Raw genomic sequence first — 16,393 nt, 5'->3', positions numbered from 1 at the left:
GAAGCAAGTGCAACAGTCCAGCTGGGGGAGGAAAGCAGCTTGAGCAGGATGGTGGCTGTGGAGGAGATGAGGAGTGGTCAGAAGCTGAACACCTATGAATGGGAGATAGAACCAGCAAGATTTGCTGACAGATCCAAATGTGGGTTATGAGAGAAAGAGAGGAGTCAAGGGTGACTCCAAAAGTTTGGGGCCAAGAAACTGGAAAGATGGAAGTGCCATTTACTGATGTAGGAGGGGAAGCTGCAGGAAGATACCTGCTGGAGGGAGGTCATGAGTCTGACTTCAGACCTGGTACACTTGGGGTGTCTATGAGACAACCACATTGGACAGTCACATTGTAAAGATATGGAGACGGCAGTGAATACACAAGTTTGGGGTTCAAGGAACACATACAACTTGGGGAGTCTTTAAAACCTCAAGGCTGGCAGAGCTCACCTTGGCAGAGTGTAGCTGGATGACAGACAGCCCAGGACAGAGGCCTGAGTCACCTGAGCAGAGGCAGAGGTACCAGCTGAAGAGAGTGAGAACGGCAGCCAGAGATTCGAGGGACCAGGAGGGCCTAGTCTACCATCTAGTCTCTAACCAAGGTGTTTTCAAAGAATATTTAACTCTGTAGGAATTTATGGGCAGGGTTCCAGGGGATGGTGGCAAGCAGCATGTGAAACAATGTTAAGTTACTTTCTGTACATGGTGGGAGTTGAGGATTATTATTTTCTCCTTTACCATTTTCTGTATTTTCTTAATGCTTAACACTGAACATGTATTACTTTTGTAAAAATTCTTTGACAAGGATATTTGAAGATCAATACTGGAAAGTGACTTTTGCTGTTCCCAGAGAAATCCAGCCTATTTCTACCTCAAACATGTGCCCATAGAAAGGAATTTAGCTCCTTCTCTCCATTAGGGGCTGCTGTGGAAGGGGCAGTCCCCCTCAGCCCAGGTAGCTTCAGAAGGGCTTCGGTCAGTAGAAGCACCCTGGGGTGGGGGGAGACTGGCCAGGGAAGCACTGGAGGCTGTCCTGATGCCAAGCAGCCCCCATTAAGAGCTGTTGAGAGGTGCCATTGGTGATCTGACAACCACGCTTCTCAGAACTAGGCGTGTCAGAAATGCCAAGTTGCATCCCCAGGATAGGCCGTGAGCCCACACTCCTTGGCTTGGCATAGACTGACACATGGACAGAACAGCAGCTTTATTAAAAAACAGTTTATTAGCATCTACGTCCAGCATCTGTGCAAATGAGATCAGCTCCTCCCAGGGGCCCGGGTCTCCCACCTAAGCCCCTGGGGAGCCTCTCTGCCGTAGCCCCCCGTCTTGAGGCAGTGTCCTTGCTCATCTGACATCAGTCCCGTTGCTCCTGGCTCAGGGCTAAGCCCCACCTCGAGAGGCCATGGGGATGGTCTCCCCTGAGCGACCGCTGCCTCTAATGTCTGAGAAGGCCCCGCCTCCGCTGGCCGGGGCTACGTCCACCTGGATGACCCCGTGCACCTGGGAGAGCTGTGGGCTATCCAAGCTGGCAATGAGCTGGCGGGGGCCTGGTCTCACAGGCACGAACGTCTGGCGCAGGGTCACTGTCTCGTTGCCCCCAATGTCCCTGTGGGCAGAGATAGGGTCATGGGCCTGGGGTGACAGGGTGTGGAGTGGGGAGTAAGGACTGATGGGGCAGCTGGAAGGAAGGAGCAGCAGGCGGAGCCCTTCAGGCATTTCTGGGCTCAGCTGGAATCTCTACACCCACGACCTAACCTACAGGAGGACAGAGCCTGAACCCCAAGTCCGCCTCCACAAAGCGTGATCAGTAGCTACTCAGCCAGCTGCCGAGCTGGAAACCTCCTCGGCATTCAGAACTCCTCCCTCCCTGCTCTCACAAACATCTGGGCGAAGAGCGAGCACAGCCCCCTTCCTCTCCATCACTGATGCTCCTGCCCCAACCAGGTCAGCCCCATCCCCTAATGGGTTTCCAAGATCAAGGAAACCTCAAAAGGAGACTTTGGGGCTTGACACAGTGTTGCCAAATACTTCCAGGCTTGCCAAGGAAGAAGGTGGAAGAAAAGGAGTTCTCTGCTACCATCACCTCTTAGGATGTTATCTCAAAAAAAAAAGAAAAAGGAAAAAAAAGCCCCAAACAAACAAAACAAAACTGGAGTCCCCTAAAAGGCAAGCAAACAACACTGCAGTCCCTCCCAAGAACAGAGACAATAGGCATCTTTAAATTGACACACACGCAAGTGTGTATGTGAGAGAAATACACGTTAGTGTGTACACACACACACACACACACACACACACACACACACCTCAGTGTCTTTATTTTCTTCCTTCCCAGGCACCTCTAGTCTCAGATCACCTCTCCAGGAATTTACAATTTCACCTGCCTTCTAACTGCCCTCCTTGCCTCTCATCTTATTTTCCATTCATTTTTCCAGTCACTCAGAGGTGAACTGAGCCTTTCAAGGGCTTGGCTTCCTTGTTGCTTGGGAGATAGACAAAACTGTAGCTCCCCGACCTGACACACAGGCTCACTCTGACTCACCCCGCCTGCCTGGGATCATTCCCCACCCCCCACCACATTCCTCCTGCCCACCAGCCCCAGTGAGCTCCACCCCTCCCCTGAATTCACCCCGTTTTCTTGCCTTGCCTCTGGGCTGCCTCCAGACCCAGTTCACACCTCCTCTTCACTGGGGGCTCCCTGGAGCACCTCCTACCCTCAGGAAAATGAATCTCGCCTTTCTCTGAGCTCCTCCAGCAATCTGCATGTGCGCAGACACATTGACTGTGACTGAATGTATATTGCAGTTGATCACACCTGTTAGCGTCTGTCCTTTCCCACCTCTGCCTGAAACCCTTACCTCTGGCCCCTGCTAAACTTGAGCCTGCCTTGGGGACGATTTCTGGAGCCAGACTTGTGCAAACACCACAGTCCTCCAAGGGAATGAGCCAACACCCCAACATCAAAGATTTCCTTGGAGCAAAACATTTAGCTTGGAGCCTGCTGCCAAGGGACGTCCCTGGACCACTCTGTACTCCTTCTACCCCATTAACTGTGTAGTTTAGAACACGTACCAGTCATCCTCACTTTCTGATGTAAAATGGAAGTGAATATAAAATGATGGGGTGGGATCAGACGGTCTTGAAGGTGCCTCCAAGCTCTATGAAGGCGAGAAGTAGGAAAGTCTGGAAGATAGATGTCTATAGCCTACCTGATAGGTTGTAGACTTAATTTCTAGACTTCCTATCAGAATATCCAACTTGAAATTCAGTCTACAACTTAACAGGTAGGCTATACTCTGCGTGCGTGCTCAGTTGCCTCAGTCATCTTCAACTCTGAGCCCCTGTGCCCTGAAGCCCGCCAGGCTCCTCTGTCCATGGGATTCTCCAGGCAAGAATATTGGAGTGGGTTGCTATGCCCTCCTCTAGGAGATCTTCCCAACCCAGGGACAGAATCTGCATCTCCTAAGCTCCTGCATTGCAAGTGGTTTCTTTACCACTGAGTTACAGCGGAAGCCTCAAGCTGTACTCTGCCTGGTAACAAATCTGTGTTTTTAATTTGTGCCCACTTTTCCATTGATATGAGGTTAAAGGTTGTTTGGGTTCAGACCAACCTTCAAAAGTCTATTTACCCATACTATAATTGAACTGTGGGGCTTCTCCGGTGGCTCAGGGGTAAAAAATTTTCCTGCAATGCAGAAGACTCAGGAGACATGGGTTTGATCCCCAGATCGGGAAGATGCCCTGGAGGAGGGCATGGCAACCCACTCCAGTATTCTTGCCTGGAAAATCCCCGTGGAGAGAGGAGCCTGGTGGGCTTCAGTCCATAGGGTCACAAAGAGTCAGACACAACTGAAGCAACTGAGCACACACATGTGTAATTGAACTGTACTATTTCAGAGCCTAGCCTTTATTTATAAGATTATTTCCAAGATAAATTGCTCTCTAGGTTCCAACTAGGGATGTCAAGATCTCTCCCTACCCTGATCTTAGTGTCGGGCGAGACCTTGACTGCACCCTAGTTTGAGAGTTTGAGGCAAACACATCAGCTACGAACACTGGAATGTGCCCACAACTGAGTGCCAGTAATAAAACAAACTCCCTGACAGGACATCAGAACTTAGACATCCAAATTAGCATTGTCTTTGATGCCAATTTGAGTATTAGCATCAAATTAGCATTTATGCTCTTGTTCCACCACATTGAACATTTAAAAAAGCTCCTCTCAGATTTTCCTTCACAGCCATTTAAAACCACACACACATTACATGTACCCACTTGGGCGTGCACTCACACCTGGCCAAGTCACTGTCCCTCCTTTACAGCCAAGGTTCATTTCTGATTGAAAAGGGCATTATGACCCACCCGGCTCACTTATTTACCTTATTAATCAATCTTAGTTCTAAATGACTTGAAGCTGTCTCCCCAAAGTCAAATTCACTCCTTTAGAAGACCACTCTAAGGACATTCTAGAGAATGTGATTCAGGCTCTGGGGGAAATTCCCAGAAGGGTTTGGAGCAGACTTCTAGCTTCCCCTGGTGACTGCTTTAGTGGTGACAACAGCTGTCTGGAGGAGTAAGTGCTGGAATGTTTATTAAGTGGCCAGTCAGCAGGTGGGGTGGCATGCCTTCTGCCATAATGAGGCTCCATACCACAGCCTTTGATGTGCAAATGAGAGCAAAGTAATGCCAATTTTGGAATTGCTTGGGTTGGCCAAGAAGTTTGTTCAGGGATTTTCTCTAAGATGTTAGGGGAAAACCCAAACGAACTTTTTGGCCAGCCAATAATATACCCAAATCAGCAGCTCGGGGCTCTCACCCGTGCTGGAGGCCCCGCCTGGGCTCACAGTAGCTGGAGGAGCCACAGAATGTCAACCGAGTGCCTGCTTTGAGAAACCACCATCCAACCCTCTCATTTACTGGTGGGGAGACTGGGCCCATACAAGCCCCACAGCTGAAGAGAGGGGCTGAGTCTCCAGTACGCAGTGTGGGTGGCCCTTGCCTTACTCCCTGGAAGGGAAGAGAATCAAAGATCTGGCAGAGAAGCTGAAGGGAGCCCAGCTCCGGGGACCCCTCAGGACAGAGGAAGCACTGTCTGTCAGCGGCAGGTGAGAGACCCCAGCAAGCAGGCTGCCTGGGAGTTCCAAGCTCCACTCTCTAAGCTGCCAGAAACTCTTTTAGGGCGATAGGAGGAGAGCGCTCCTTTGTGAGGTGTCCCCTCACCCAGGAGCCCAGGATGGGGCAAAGGTCAGAACAGCAGCCTTTTCAGCTCTGGTCTGTTGGCGAAAGGGGTGGCCACCCCCAGGCAGAGCCTGTGTGTTGGGGGAGAGGGATGGGTAGGGTGGTCAGGGACCCTCTGTTTCCCCACCCAGCCCCTCCATGAGTGTGATCACTTTCCTTCGGGTGCTCTTTATTGGATGAGGAAAATGCCTGCTCCTGTCACCAGAAAGCTGATCTTAAAGGTCAGCCTCTGGCCTTCTCTGCTTTCCCTGTTCCTGCATGTGTGAGTCCATGTCAGAGGTGGCAGCATGGCCTGGGAACACGACCTTGGGCACTTGCTGGGCACACAGCCTCCCCTTGGGATCAGGCCCCAGCAGGTGGGATGAGGGCCTGAGGCACAGGGCTCTCTCCTTAGGAACTGTTCACTCTGCTCACCACACCAGCCCAGCAACCAGCTCGAGAGCCTGCGTGAGGTGCTCACTGTGGTGGAGGAGTGGAGCCTGCCCCTTAGGAGCCGAGACCCTCTGGGAGATGTGGCCACCAGCCGCCCCATCTGTAAAGGGGGGGCAGCTACCAGCAGAGCACTGGTGCTGTGCCCAGCACCACGCTGAGGGCTTTACATGCATTGTCTCCTGTGATTCTCAGCTGCCGCATCTGTAAAGAGGGGCAGCTACCAGCGGAGCACTGATGCTGTGCCCAGCACCACGCTGAGGCCTTTACATGCATTGTCTCCTGTGATTCTCAGAGCCAGGTTATTACTGTTATCCCCGCTTTACAGGTGAGAAAACTGAGGCATAGAGAAGATCATACATAGAGCACACAGCCCATGAGTGATGAAGCCAGGACCTGAAGCTCATCATATGATTATCTCTAATGTACTTTAAAGGGTATTGGGGGTCTCCAAATGAGCTTACATTCCTGAAAGTGCCTGCTCAACTCTGGAGTGCTGGGCGACAGTAGTGACAAATTACTAGTGATTCCTATTTGAGGTTTTAGCTCCCTAACAAGCCAGCAAGGCAGGGCAGGGACACCGAGGAGCACTGCCTGAAGCAGGCCTTCTTGAACTCAGGCAGGAGGTGTTGCTGGCTGGCCCCAAGTGACAGACCTTACCGTCCTGACCTGAGCAGGAGAGGGACAAAGGGGGGACCCATGCAGCCAGGAGGCTGGCAAGGGCAGTGGCTGGGGCAGAAGGAGGGGCTGCACTCACCCAACATTGAGGATCTTGGGCCTCTGCAACCCGGAGCCCTCGAGCCGGAAGACGACGTTGGTGAGGGTGACAGGCAGCGGGTTCTTGAAGACAATCTGTACTTCGCACTCCTGGCCAACCACGGCTGCTCCCAGTAACTGAGAGAGAAAGAGACCCCCATTATCAGAGCTTCGGGCCAAATTTATGGGACTGGACAGTCCCACCAGAGAGGGAGGGAAAGCTCCTTAGAATGAAGACCGCCCTGACCCCACATTCCTGCCTCTTGGGGAGGGCTCACCCAAAGCCAGAGAGGAAACTCCAACCTACTCCCCAGCTGAAGCCACCCCAGAGTAAGGGAAAGGAGACCTGATTTTCCAGAAAAGGGAACCGAAGCCCAAGAGCCCAGGCTGGTCCCTGACCTCCTCCCGCCACTGCTTCTGTCCTAGTGCCCTGCACCTCGCCCTCCAATCTGCCCCAGCCCAGCCCGCTGCTCTACCGTGAGACTGAGGTCTGGGGTACGCAGACGGAAGGTGTGCTGCTTGGCCAGCACCTGCCCGTTCTCCTTCACGTGGCCTGAGATGTTGAGCAGCATGGCCCCCTGGTCTACGAGGTGGACCCGGTATTCCTTGTAGGCCACAGGCATGGTCACACGCTCCGCTGCAGGGAAGAAGCCTGGTGTCACCGAGGCCTGCTTCCCCAGACCCAGCCTCCCCAGGTCTCCATGTCCCCAGCCCTGGGCTACCCAGCCATGGAGGCGGGTGCTACAGGCTGGGGACGGGGCACTTACAGGCCCCCGGCGCCAGCACCACCTCCTTCTTGCTCTCCTTGAAGACGGATCCCGTGACGCCGGTGTAGAAGGTGACAGAGAGGTAGAGGTGCAGCTTCACGGTGCGGAGGCTGCTGCCGCGGTTGGTCAGCACCACGGAGACCATCAGGTCCTGCCCCATCACTGCGTCCTGCGCCTCCACCTGCACGGCCACATCCTCCGCTGAGTCCCGCGTGGCATACACATTGGGTTTGCTGCCGTGGGCGGCTGCGGTCTCCACTGCCTTCCGCTCTGCTTCTGAGCCTGGGGGTTGAGGGTCAAGGGTGAGCTTACAGCTGCTGCTGGCTGGGCGGGCGCTTGGAAGGCACCCTTGGTTGTGGCCAGAGCTGGCCGGGATGGGGAGCTGCTACCTTCTGGGTGCTTATAAGTGTGCGTGATGTCTTCCCGCATGTTGGAGCCAATGGCCTTCGTAATGATGAGTGAGCCGATGGCCTTCTCCTCCACATACACAATCTTGAAGCTGCCGTCATCCTGTCGCTGCCAGTAAACTTTATCACTGTTCACCTGTCAGGAGGGCAGTTGTGAGGGGTGTGAGCCAGGAATGAATGAGCCAGAGGGTCTGAGGGCGGGCATGACCCTCCAGCTGCCTTCCCGGATCCTAGGAACTGCAGGGAAGGCCGGATCCAAAGGTTGGGAGCTTCCTGGCAGAGTGAAACTGGGAGACTTTTCAAGCTGAGCCAGACAAGGCCAGAAAGCAGGAAAGAAGTTGATCTGGGAGGCTCCTCACAGTGCATTGGGCATTAATAACAGTAATCCCTTGCACTCACTTGCTGACTCCATGACTTATAAAGCAGTTTCATACCCATTATTTCTTTTGATCCTGAGCACAGAAAGCACGGCAGCCATTATTATGGCTTTTTACAGTTGGGAAAACTAAGATTTGTAGAATGAGTGACCTGCCCAAGGTCACAGAGGTAGTTGGTCAGCAGTGGGGCACGCCTGGAGAACCTAGGACCAACGTCAGTGCCCTGGTCTCCCCAGGCTGCCCATGAAGGCACCAGGCGCACAGCTCTCACCTCTGCAAAAATGAAGGGTGTGTCGTACTTCATGTAGACCAAGCCATTCTTGATGGACTGCACAGAGCAGGGCCCACAGCAGAAGATGCCTATGGGAGTGAGGGCACCACAGGGGTGAGAGATCCAGGGAGGCTGAGTAGGACCCCCAGATCCTGGGCCCACCCTTCCAAGCCCACCCAGTGCCCACTGCCCAGGTTCAGCCCCCACCAGTCCAGATTCTCTGGTGGCTCAGACGGTAAAGAGTCTGTCTGCAATGCAGGAGACTTGGGTTTGATCCCTGGGTCAGGAAGATCCCCTGAAGAAGGAAATGGCAACCCACTCCAGTATTCTTGCCAGAAAATCCCACGGACGGAGGAACCTGGCAGGCTACAGTCCATGGGGTCACAAAGAGTTGGACACGACTGACTGATTTCACTTCACAGTCCAGCTCAGGGAGGGCAAACAAAGGGGAGAGCAGTTCTATTTTGCTTCAGTCATTGGTGGGGGTGAGGGGGGCAGTGACGACTGTAGGGGGGATAAGCCTGCCTTGTTAACCGAATTGCTGGCACACTTCCTCCATTGGCTGAAGCTGGATCTCGGCTGTCTATGACCCCCAGAGGTCAAGATCCCACCCCACCCACCCCATCCTACATCAAAACAAACCCAGAGCCCATTATGGCTCTGCTTGCCAGCTGGGAAAGAGATGAAATCACAGTCACCATTCCAGAAAGATCCAGAACCACCCTCAGCTCTATAGCCCACGGTATCCTTTCTGTGGGGAGGTGACAGGGGAGCTGGTAGGAAACAATGTCTGTCTTCAACATGCTCTGGAGGGCTTTCTGGAGGAGACAGGTTGATAGAGAGGAGGTGTGGCTGAGAGGACACAGAACAGGAAGTGAGGGCTGTCCAACAGGAGAGAATCTTAGAAAATACCTTGAACTAGGGTCTCCTTTTACAGATGGGGAAATAGGCTCAGCAAGGCAAAGTGACTGCCAGGAGATGTAAGACAGCCGGACACAGAGAGACTGGAAGGAGCTAATCCTTACTAAGTAGCTACTAAGCTCCAGCCACGCTGCTAGTCTAATATGACTTCTCATTGGTTCCTCCCAATCACCCTATAAGGTATACATCATCCCCATATTACAAACAAGAACACCAGAGCTCAAAGGTGCAAGGAACTGGCCTAAGATGACATATCTAAGAAGTGATCAAGCTAGAATCAAGCCCGGGCCTGGCTGGCCTCAGAATCCCTGCCTGCCACCTAGCCCACCCACTTCCTAGAGTGGGGACTGGAACTCATGTCTCCTGGTGTCCTGTGACAGGCTGTTTCAACATCACAGGCATCTCTGGGGTTGTATAACTCAGGGGGCACTATTTACAGAGATGATTGAGAGGGACAGGTCTGGTCAGAGACCAGAAGAGGAAGGTAGGCTAGGGGAGGGCTATCTGACTCAGGGTGAGGAAGGGAGAAGGGGGAGGCAGGGAGGGGAGAAGCAGCTGGAGGGGCAGGTGAGGGCTCCCTGGGGCCAGATTATTAAGTGGGAAGGGTGTGGGGGACCTGTTTGAGATCTAATTTTGTTTTTGACTGCACCTCATGGCGTGCAAAACTTCCCCCACCAGGGACCGAACCTGCAGCCCTGGCAGTGGAAGTGTGGAGTCTTAACCAGTGGGCCACCAGGAAAGTCTGGGGAGATCTAATTTTTGCAGAAACATTCGTTGTGGAACAGAGACTAGTAGGTTACACCATAAGTGATTATTTCTTAGGCTGGACTGCGTTATAGAAGCTGTTATATCCTTTGAACCTACCTGAACCCTGATTTTTTTCCCCCATACCATATATATAACTCAGCGGAGCAATGAGAAGAACTTGGTAAAAGCAAGAATATGTGTCAAAAGAGAGGAAGTCAGGGGCTGGGTTCACGCTGCTGCTGACCTAACACTGTGCCCTAGAGAAAGCCTCTAATCCAGCCGATCTGCAACATCACCAGGGGAACTTTCAAAACACACAGATTTCTGGAATCTGTTCCCGGAATTCAGGTCTAGAAATTTCCTTGAAACAAAACTGAAACCACCTGAGAGAGAATAGGAAATTTTCCATTTTATGTTACACAATTCTATATATTTTTTTCTTCCAAGCATGTTTTACTTAAAATGTGCTTAGTCACTCAGTTGTGTCTGACTCATTATGACCCCATGGACTGTAGCCCACCAGGCTCCTCTGTCCGTGGAATTCTCCAGGCAAGAATACCGGAGTGGGTTGCCATGACCTCCTCCAGGGGATCTTCCCAAGCCAAGGATCGAACCTGCATCTCCTGAATTGGCAGGTGAATTCTTTACCACTGAGTCACCTGGGAAGCTCTTTACTTAAAATAGTGACTTTTAAACTATAAAATATATATATATATATATATATAAATAAAAAGGTCTTTCAATTAATTATCTCCAGGACATGTAAATAAAAATGTAAGTAGAAAAAGTGGATTTGTTGGGTGAGGGAAACCTCTCCCTGAATTCTCTCAAATCTTTGGACTTTTGAGCCATCTGAGTGTAATAACCATTATAAATAAATAAAATTGGGGCAAATAATTATGCAGAAAGGTGAAAATAAATGACGGGTCACATGGTGATTGCCCTCATGAGTCCGTTTGAAGAACTGTGGAACGAAAGGATCTGACTCCAAGTCCCCGTCCAGGACACTGGAGTTTGTTCCCCTAGTTGGGGACACAGGGAGGGGCCCCCAGTGGGGTCTAGGAGCCAGGCAGGGGCCCTGCTCACCACTGCTGGTTTCCTGGGGTGTGGCGTCCACAACCTGCCATCCATCGAAGCCTGAGGGCAGATCTGGCCTCTTCATCCAACAGTCGTTCCACACGTGGAAGTTCCTGGATGGACATAGATGGAGGGCTCAGTGGGCTGCCTACCTGGGGCCTCCCCAGCATCCCCTGCTCTCGATATCCAGGCCTCGGGTCTCTGGTCATCAGCAGGGACAGGCAGCCCAGCCCAGCCCCAGCCTCACCAGACAGAATCATGGTTCAGGTGCTCCAGGGGCTTCATGTTCTCATCGAAGTAGATGTCCATGGTGAGGGAAGTGTCTGTGTCGTGCGCGGAGTTGAAGTTGGTGACAGTACGGGTGGCCAGGCCCAGGCAGCGCAGCACTGTAGGGGGGCGGCCAGGGTTGGGTTCAGGGCCCCGGGCCAGGGCAGGGGTAGGGGGGCAGGTGAGGCATGAGGTCAGGAATAGCAAGGGGACAGGGGCAACTGGGGTTGCCAAGCTGGGTCAGGGGTCACTAGAGTCAGAAGTTCACCGAGCCAGGGAGTGTTGGGTGTTAGGGGAAGCCAGGCCACCTGCCTGGCCTTGTGCCTGACTGTCCCTTCTCCCTCCTCTCCTCTAGGCCTTTCTGGGTTGTTAACACTAATTAATGATAATTAAGGCCAGCCTGCCAGCCACCCCCGCCCGTCCCTGCACTGCAGCCACAACTGGGCTGGGCTCATGAAGGTGGAGCCTAGCTTCCTTCCACCCTCCGTGTAAAGCCCAGGCGGTTCCCGTCCCATCCCTCCACTACCTGTGGTGGTCACACCAGCGAAGACCCAGCACTGGCCGAAGGGGACAGAGTTGCCGGTGCGTAGGTAGCTGAGAAGGATCTCCACGCTGCCCACCCATGCTGATGGGTTGGTGCCGCGGGAATAATCTCCAGACCAGTTCCCAATCAGGACCCCATTGTCATCCAAGGAGTTCACCTGTCCAGGACAGGATGGGGTGGGGCAGAATTGGGGAAGAGGCTCAGGGCCTGCCATGTGGCCCCCAGCCCAACCCCTGGCCCTGCAACCATCCCTCACCCCTAAACGCTCAGGATTCAGAGGCAGCCTGAGTCCTGCCTGCCCCTCCCACAGCCCTCTGCCCCCCCATCCTGGTCTGACACAGGAATGTGAATCCTGGGTGTGCCAAGTTTGGGGTTTGGCCCTACATTCCACAAGAGCTGGAACTGGAGCCAGGAAGGGGAGGGTTAGGGGGCAGGTTGGGAGGGGAGATGAGTGAGATCCCTTCCCACCGTACCTTTTGCAAGGGCACGGACAGGGCTGGGGTCCTGGAAGAATCAGAAATGGTAGGAGTGGGGGCGGGAGACAGCAGGCAGACACTCAGTAGGGCTCAGAGACTCAAGGGGGCTCACCATGGCAGAGATGACCCGGGAGACACTGACGGGGTCCCCGCGGCCTCCATAGGGCATGCCCCGCCGGTCCAGGATGTACAGGCAAGCGTCCAGCACCCCGTGGTCAAACTGGGGGGAGCCAGGGCAGAGGTGACCCTTAGGCTAGCACCTGCGCCCCCAGCCCACCTCACCTGCCTCTAGTGCCCCTAAGGGCACGAGGCCCCAGCCAACCCTACCTGGCCGTAGTTCCAGGTCCGCTCGCCAATCTGCGCTTCTGTCCCATAGTAAATTCGCCCAGACTCATTAAGCACGTACTCCTGCCGCCAGTCCTCATGGTCCACATACACGATGTCCTCTGTGTCCCCAAAACACATATGCCTGGTTCCCTTCAGCCCTCTCCCTGGGTCCCACCTGCCCCTCAGCTGCTTCTGCAGGGCTCATGACTGCAGAGGAAGAGCAGGGACGCCTCTAGCCTGACAGCACTGCTTCCAGGAAGGACAGAGCAAACAGGATAGGGGATAATGGGAGAAGGGTGGCTGTTACCAGGGCCCTTCACCAGGAGAGGTGATGCGGCTCTGTGACCTTGGGCTGGTCACTTCTCTACGTCCTGCATCGAGGTTCCCTCACCTGGACACTGGGAAGCTGGCTTCTCCTAGGGCTAGGCACCCAGGCGCGTAGCCAGATCTAGCGAAGGAAGCCCTACACGCCCTCCCCTCCTGTCCGAGTTTTGCTCCAGCAGCTCACCTGGGCACCAGGGATTGAAGAGGATGTAGATCTCATTGCGGGGGTCAAAGGGCAATTGGAACTCTCCAGCTTCACAGCGTGTGCGGATGGTGAACTGGAACTTGCCGATGATGGCATTGGGGGAGGTGTGGACCCGTAGGTTCAGATTCTGCCCACTGGACTTGGTCACCTGGGCCTTCCAGCCTCCACTGCCCCCCTTGCCCACCGGGATGATCACATGGGTGCCCTTGCCCACCTCGGGATTATTTCCTGCCGTGGAGGAAACACCAGTTAGCTGCTGCAGCCCACTTGAAGCAGGGGGATGGAGCCTTGGACTTCTTTCAGCCCCACCCAGGATGTGTGTCCCAAGTTGGACAATTACCTGGGCCAGATTGAGAATAGCTCTGTCCCCACCCGATGTGTGCCCACATGTCAGGGCAGAGCTCCAGTCCAACATCCCAAACCTGTTCCCTTGCACTTAGCTCGGAGGTGAGCAGAAGAGACCAGGTCACCGTCACCCTCTACCTGCCTGACTGTCCCAGTACCCGGGCAGGAGGAGCAGAGCCGCCCTGTCTGGGTCTAGGTGGCCCTGCCCCACATGAAAGCACAGTTCCTGTCCTGAAAGCCTGCCTGCTCACTGGGGCTGCAGATGCCAGGGCCCAGGGCATCCCTGCTGGAGGTGGTAAGGGTACCTGGGAAATTAGAGGCTGGGGTGGGCAAGGCTAGGCCCTAATCAAAGGGTACCAGGAGTCACCCGCCCCCGGCAGCAGTATAATCATCAGCCTAGGCAGTCAATGGCCACCAAGCAATGCAATGAGGGAGGCACCTGCCCTGGGCCATGGGAACAGAGAGACAGAGTTGGACAGAGAGTGAAGTCACATCCTGGGGAAGGAGGGCAGACCCAGAAAGAAAGATACCCAAAAGCAGCAACACTGGAGAGGATGCAGTAGTAAGGATCCAAAGGAAAAGTATCTTGGGACAAATGCTCCTGGAGGCTCGGAGAGGGTGAGCTTAGGAAACGAAAACAGGGAAGCCAAGACCCTCCCTCTGGGGGACATACTTACATGATTACACCTGCCTTAGCTGGCAGGGGTGAGGAGTGGGGTAAGGGAGGAGCCTAAAGACATCCCTGTGACCCTAATACCAGGGCTGGCAGCCCTGCTAACCAGCTCCCTATCCCTACTCCACCACCACCCCTACTTCACTTCACCACCATCATCCCCATCCCCCACTGCAGGCTCCACTGACCGATGCACAGCTCCAGGGTGACATGATCAGACGACTGATAGGGACGAGACAGGAAGAGGACCATTTGGAAAGGCTGCCCACGGCGGAGAATCAGCTCATCGTACTCGAACTCGTCCGTGTGGTGCTCTCGGCGGTTCTGGTCTGAGCGTGAACTCAGCAGATCCACACCAGTCACCACCAGCATTCCCTCTGCAAGGCCACAGCTCTAGCTCAGTAAAGCCCCACGGGGCGTCCAGGCCCCCACCACTAGCCTCCCAGGCCCCCAGAGATGTCAGAATGAGCCTCAGGCCCAATTAAGGCATTTTGGCTCTCAGATAACGTGGCCAGGTGGGCCTCACCCCGGATGGTGCCATCTCCAGCTGCATTCACAGCACTGCCCCGGGAGCCAGGCCGGCGGGAGTCCCGGGAGCCAGGCTGGCGGGAGTCCCGGGAGCCAGGCTGGCGGGAGTCTGAGCCCCGGGAGTCGGGTCTTCGATTCCTGGAGCCAGATCCTCGACCTCCCCGGTCTCCATGGCGCTCAGGCCCCCAGTCATCGTCTTCTGTGTTCCGGCAAGAGCAGCAGCCACAGCAGCGAGCCCAGAAGGAACGGCCCCCGCGGCGAGAACGTCTGTCTGGCTCTGGTTCTGGCTCTGGAGAAGGTGTGGTGGGGGGCTGCCAGGGGTTTCCGCCCCAGCGGCCGACATCTGAACGAGGACCACCTACGTGAAAGAGGCAGGGGGGCTCTGATCACTCACTCAGATCTCCTTTACCCCTACAGGATGCTCCAGTCAGCTCACCCAGAAACCCTCCATCCAGAGAGCTGATTCCATCCCAGCCAGATGACAGATGATCTGACCCTGACCCTGAGATTCCCTCAGATCCACCCAGAGACCTTCCCCCAAAGACTCCTTTCACTCACCTAGAGAAATTCCCCAAATTAGAGAGACGAGTCTTTTTCCCCTCTCACCCTCACACGGACATCCTCCAAAGCAGATGCCCAATCCAGAAACCTGCTCCAGCACTCATCCCAGGAAACGAGTGCACACTTGTCACAGCTTCGAGAGGCGGCAGCACAGACCATCCTGAGCCTGCTCCCCCTGCCAGCTCCTCAGTCTAGAGATCCAATGCTGACAGCCTCAAGGACCCATTGCTTAGAAGGAATCCCCCACCCACTGCTCTCTGAATTAGACAGATAAGTGACATTCACCACCGGGGGTCCTGGCATTTCCCCATGTCGTTGGGTCAGACACCCATGAGGAGTTGCTGGGAGGGGCCTGAGGTGCCTGAAGTCAGACTTCCCAGGCAGGGGATCTCTGGTCTCCAGGAGCCTCGCTGGGGCGGACAGGCTCTGGCTGGCCCGCATTCCACCTTGTTGGGACCCGACCTCGGCTGCCAGACAGCATCGCTGGGGTTCAGCAGTGCCCCGTCGGAGCCCCTCACCTGATGAAGGTGTTGGCGATGGCATCTCTGAGTCCCGCGGCGGAGGTGGAACAGGTGGGGACCGATGGGACTGGACGGACTCCGCCGCACGAATGGAAGGCGTGGGGCGGGCCGGTAAGTGGTTTTTAAGGGGGGAGGGCGGGGCCAAGCTTCTGGGAAGAAGAGGAAGGAAGGTTGCTTCGTCCCCCCACTTGGGGGAGGAGGTCCAGCGTCTGGGGGCCGGGAAATGACGCTGGGCCACACCCTCTTTTCCCTTTTCGAGGAACTAAGGACCGACGTGTAGGGAGAGGGCACGGTTGGAGTCTATGAGGGCTGAAGTCGGAAAGACTCGGTGAGACCACCTGTCTGGGGGATGCTGCCTGCCAAACTGGGTGCATCAGAGGCACCTTCTCGGTGGAGAAGCTCAGAGGGCAATGGGGCAGGGAGCCCCTTCCACCCACACCTCTATCCAGCAGACTTGCTGTTCCCAAGCTCAGGCTGCCTGGCTGTGTCTCTGAAACTGCCCATGGGCTCTTAGGACTCACCCAGTCCAGGGAGGTCCCTGGATCCCAAGTTGTTACATACTGGTGACATCAGCAATTGGCCCTCAGACTGGCTCCACCAGCCAGCCCTTGACCTGCCGGCTCTACCAGATCCTCTGACCCTACCAT

General features: G+C 54.8%; 1 protein-coding gene across 1 annotated transcript; it reads right to left on the bottom strand.

Annotated features, from left to right (window-relative positions):
• Positions 1 to 1,188: 1,188 nt before the first annotated feature.
• On the bottom strand, positions 1,189 to 15,528 carry TGM1 (transglutaminase 1). The gene is made up of 15 exons (XM_061429881.1): positions 15,477 to 15,528; positions 14,663 to 15,046; positions 14,325 to 14,513; positions 13,098 to 13,346; positions 12,590 to 12,708; positions 12,375 to 12,482; positions 11,769 to 11,943; positions 11,223 to 11,361; positions 10,985 to 11,088; positions 8,231 to 8,319; positions 7,565 to 7,718; positions 7,176 to 7,457; positions 6,885 to 7,045; positions 6,410 to 6,546; positions 1,189 to 1,591 (listed from the first exon to the last, which is right to left on the bottom strand). Exons 1-15 carry the CDS (start codon positions 15,526 to 15,528, stop codon positions 1,366 to 1,368), a joined length of 2,568 nt encoding a protein of 855 aa, XP_061285865.1. The 3' UTR covers positions 1,189 to 1,365.
• Positions 15,529 to 16,393: the final 865 nt, after the last annotated feature.

This window comes from Bos javanicus, chromosome 10 (genome assembly GCF_032452875.1).
Source record: "Bos javanicus breed banteng chromosome 10, ARS-OSU_banteng_1.0, whole genome shotgun sequence".
Lineage (NCBI taxonomy): Eukaryota > Metazoa > Chordata > Mammalia > Artiodactyla > Bovidae > Bos > Bos javanicus.
Note: the sequence above shows the minus strand (reverse complement) of the source record. Positions and strands in the feature narration are given on the sequence as shown.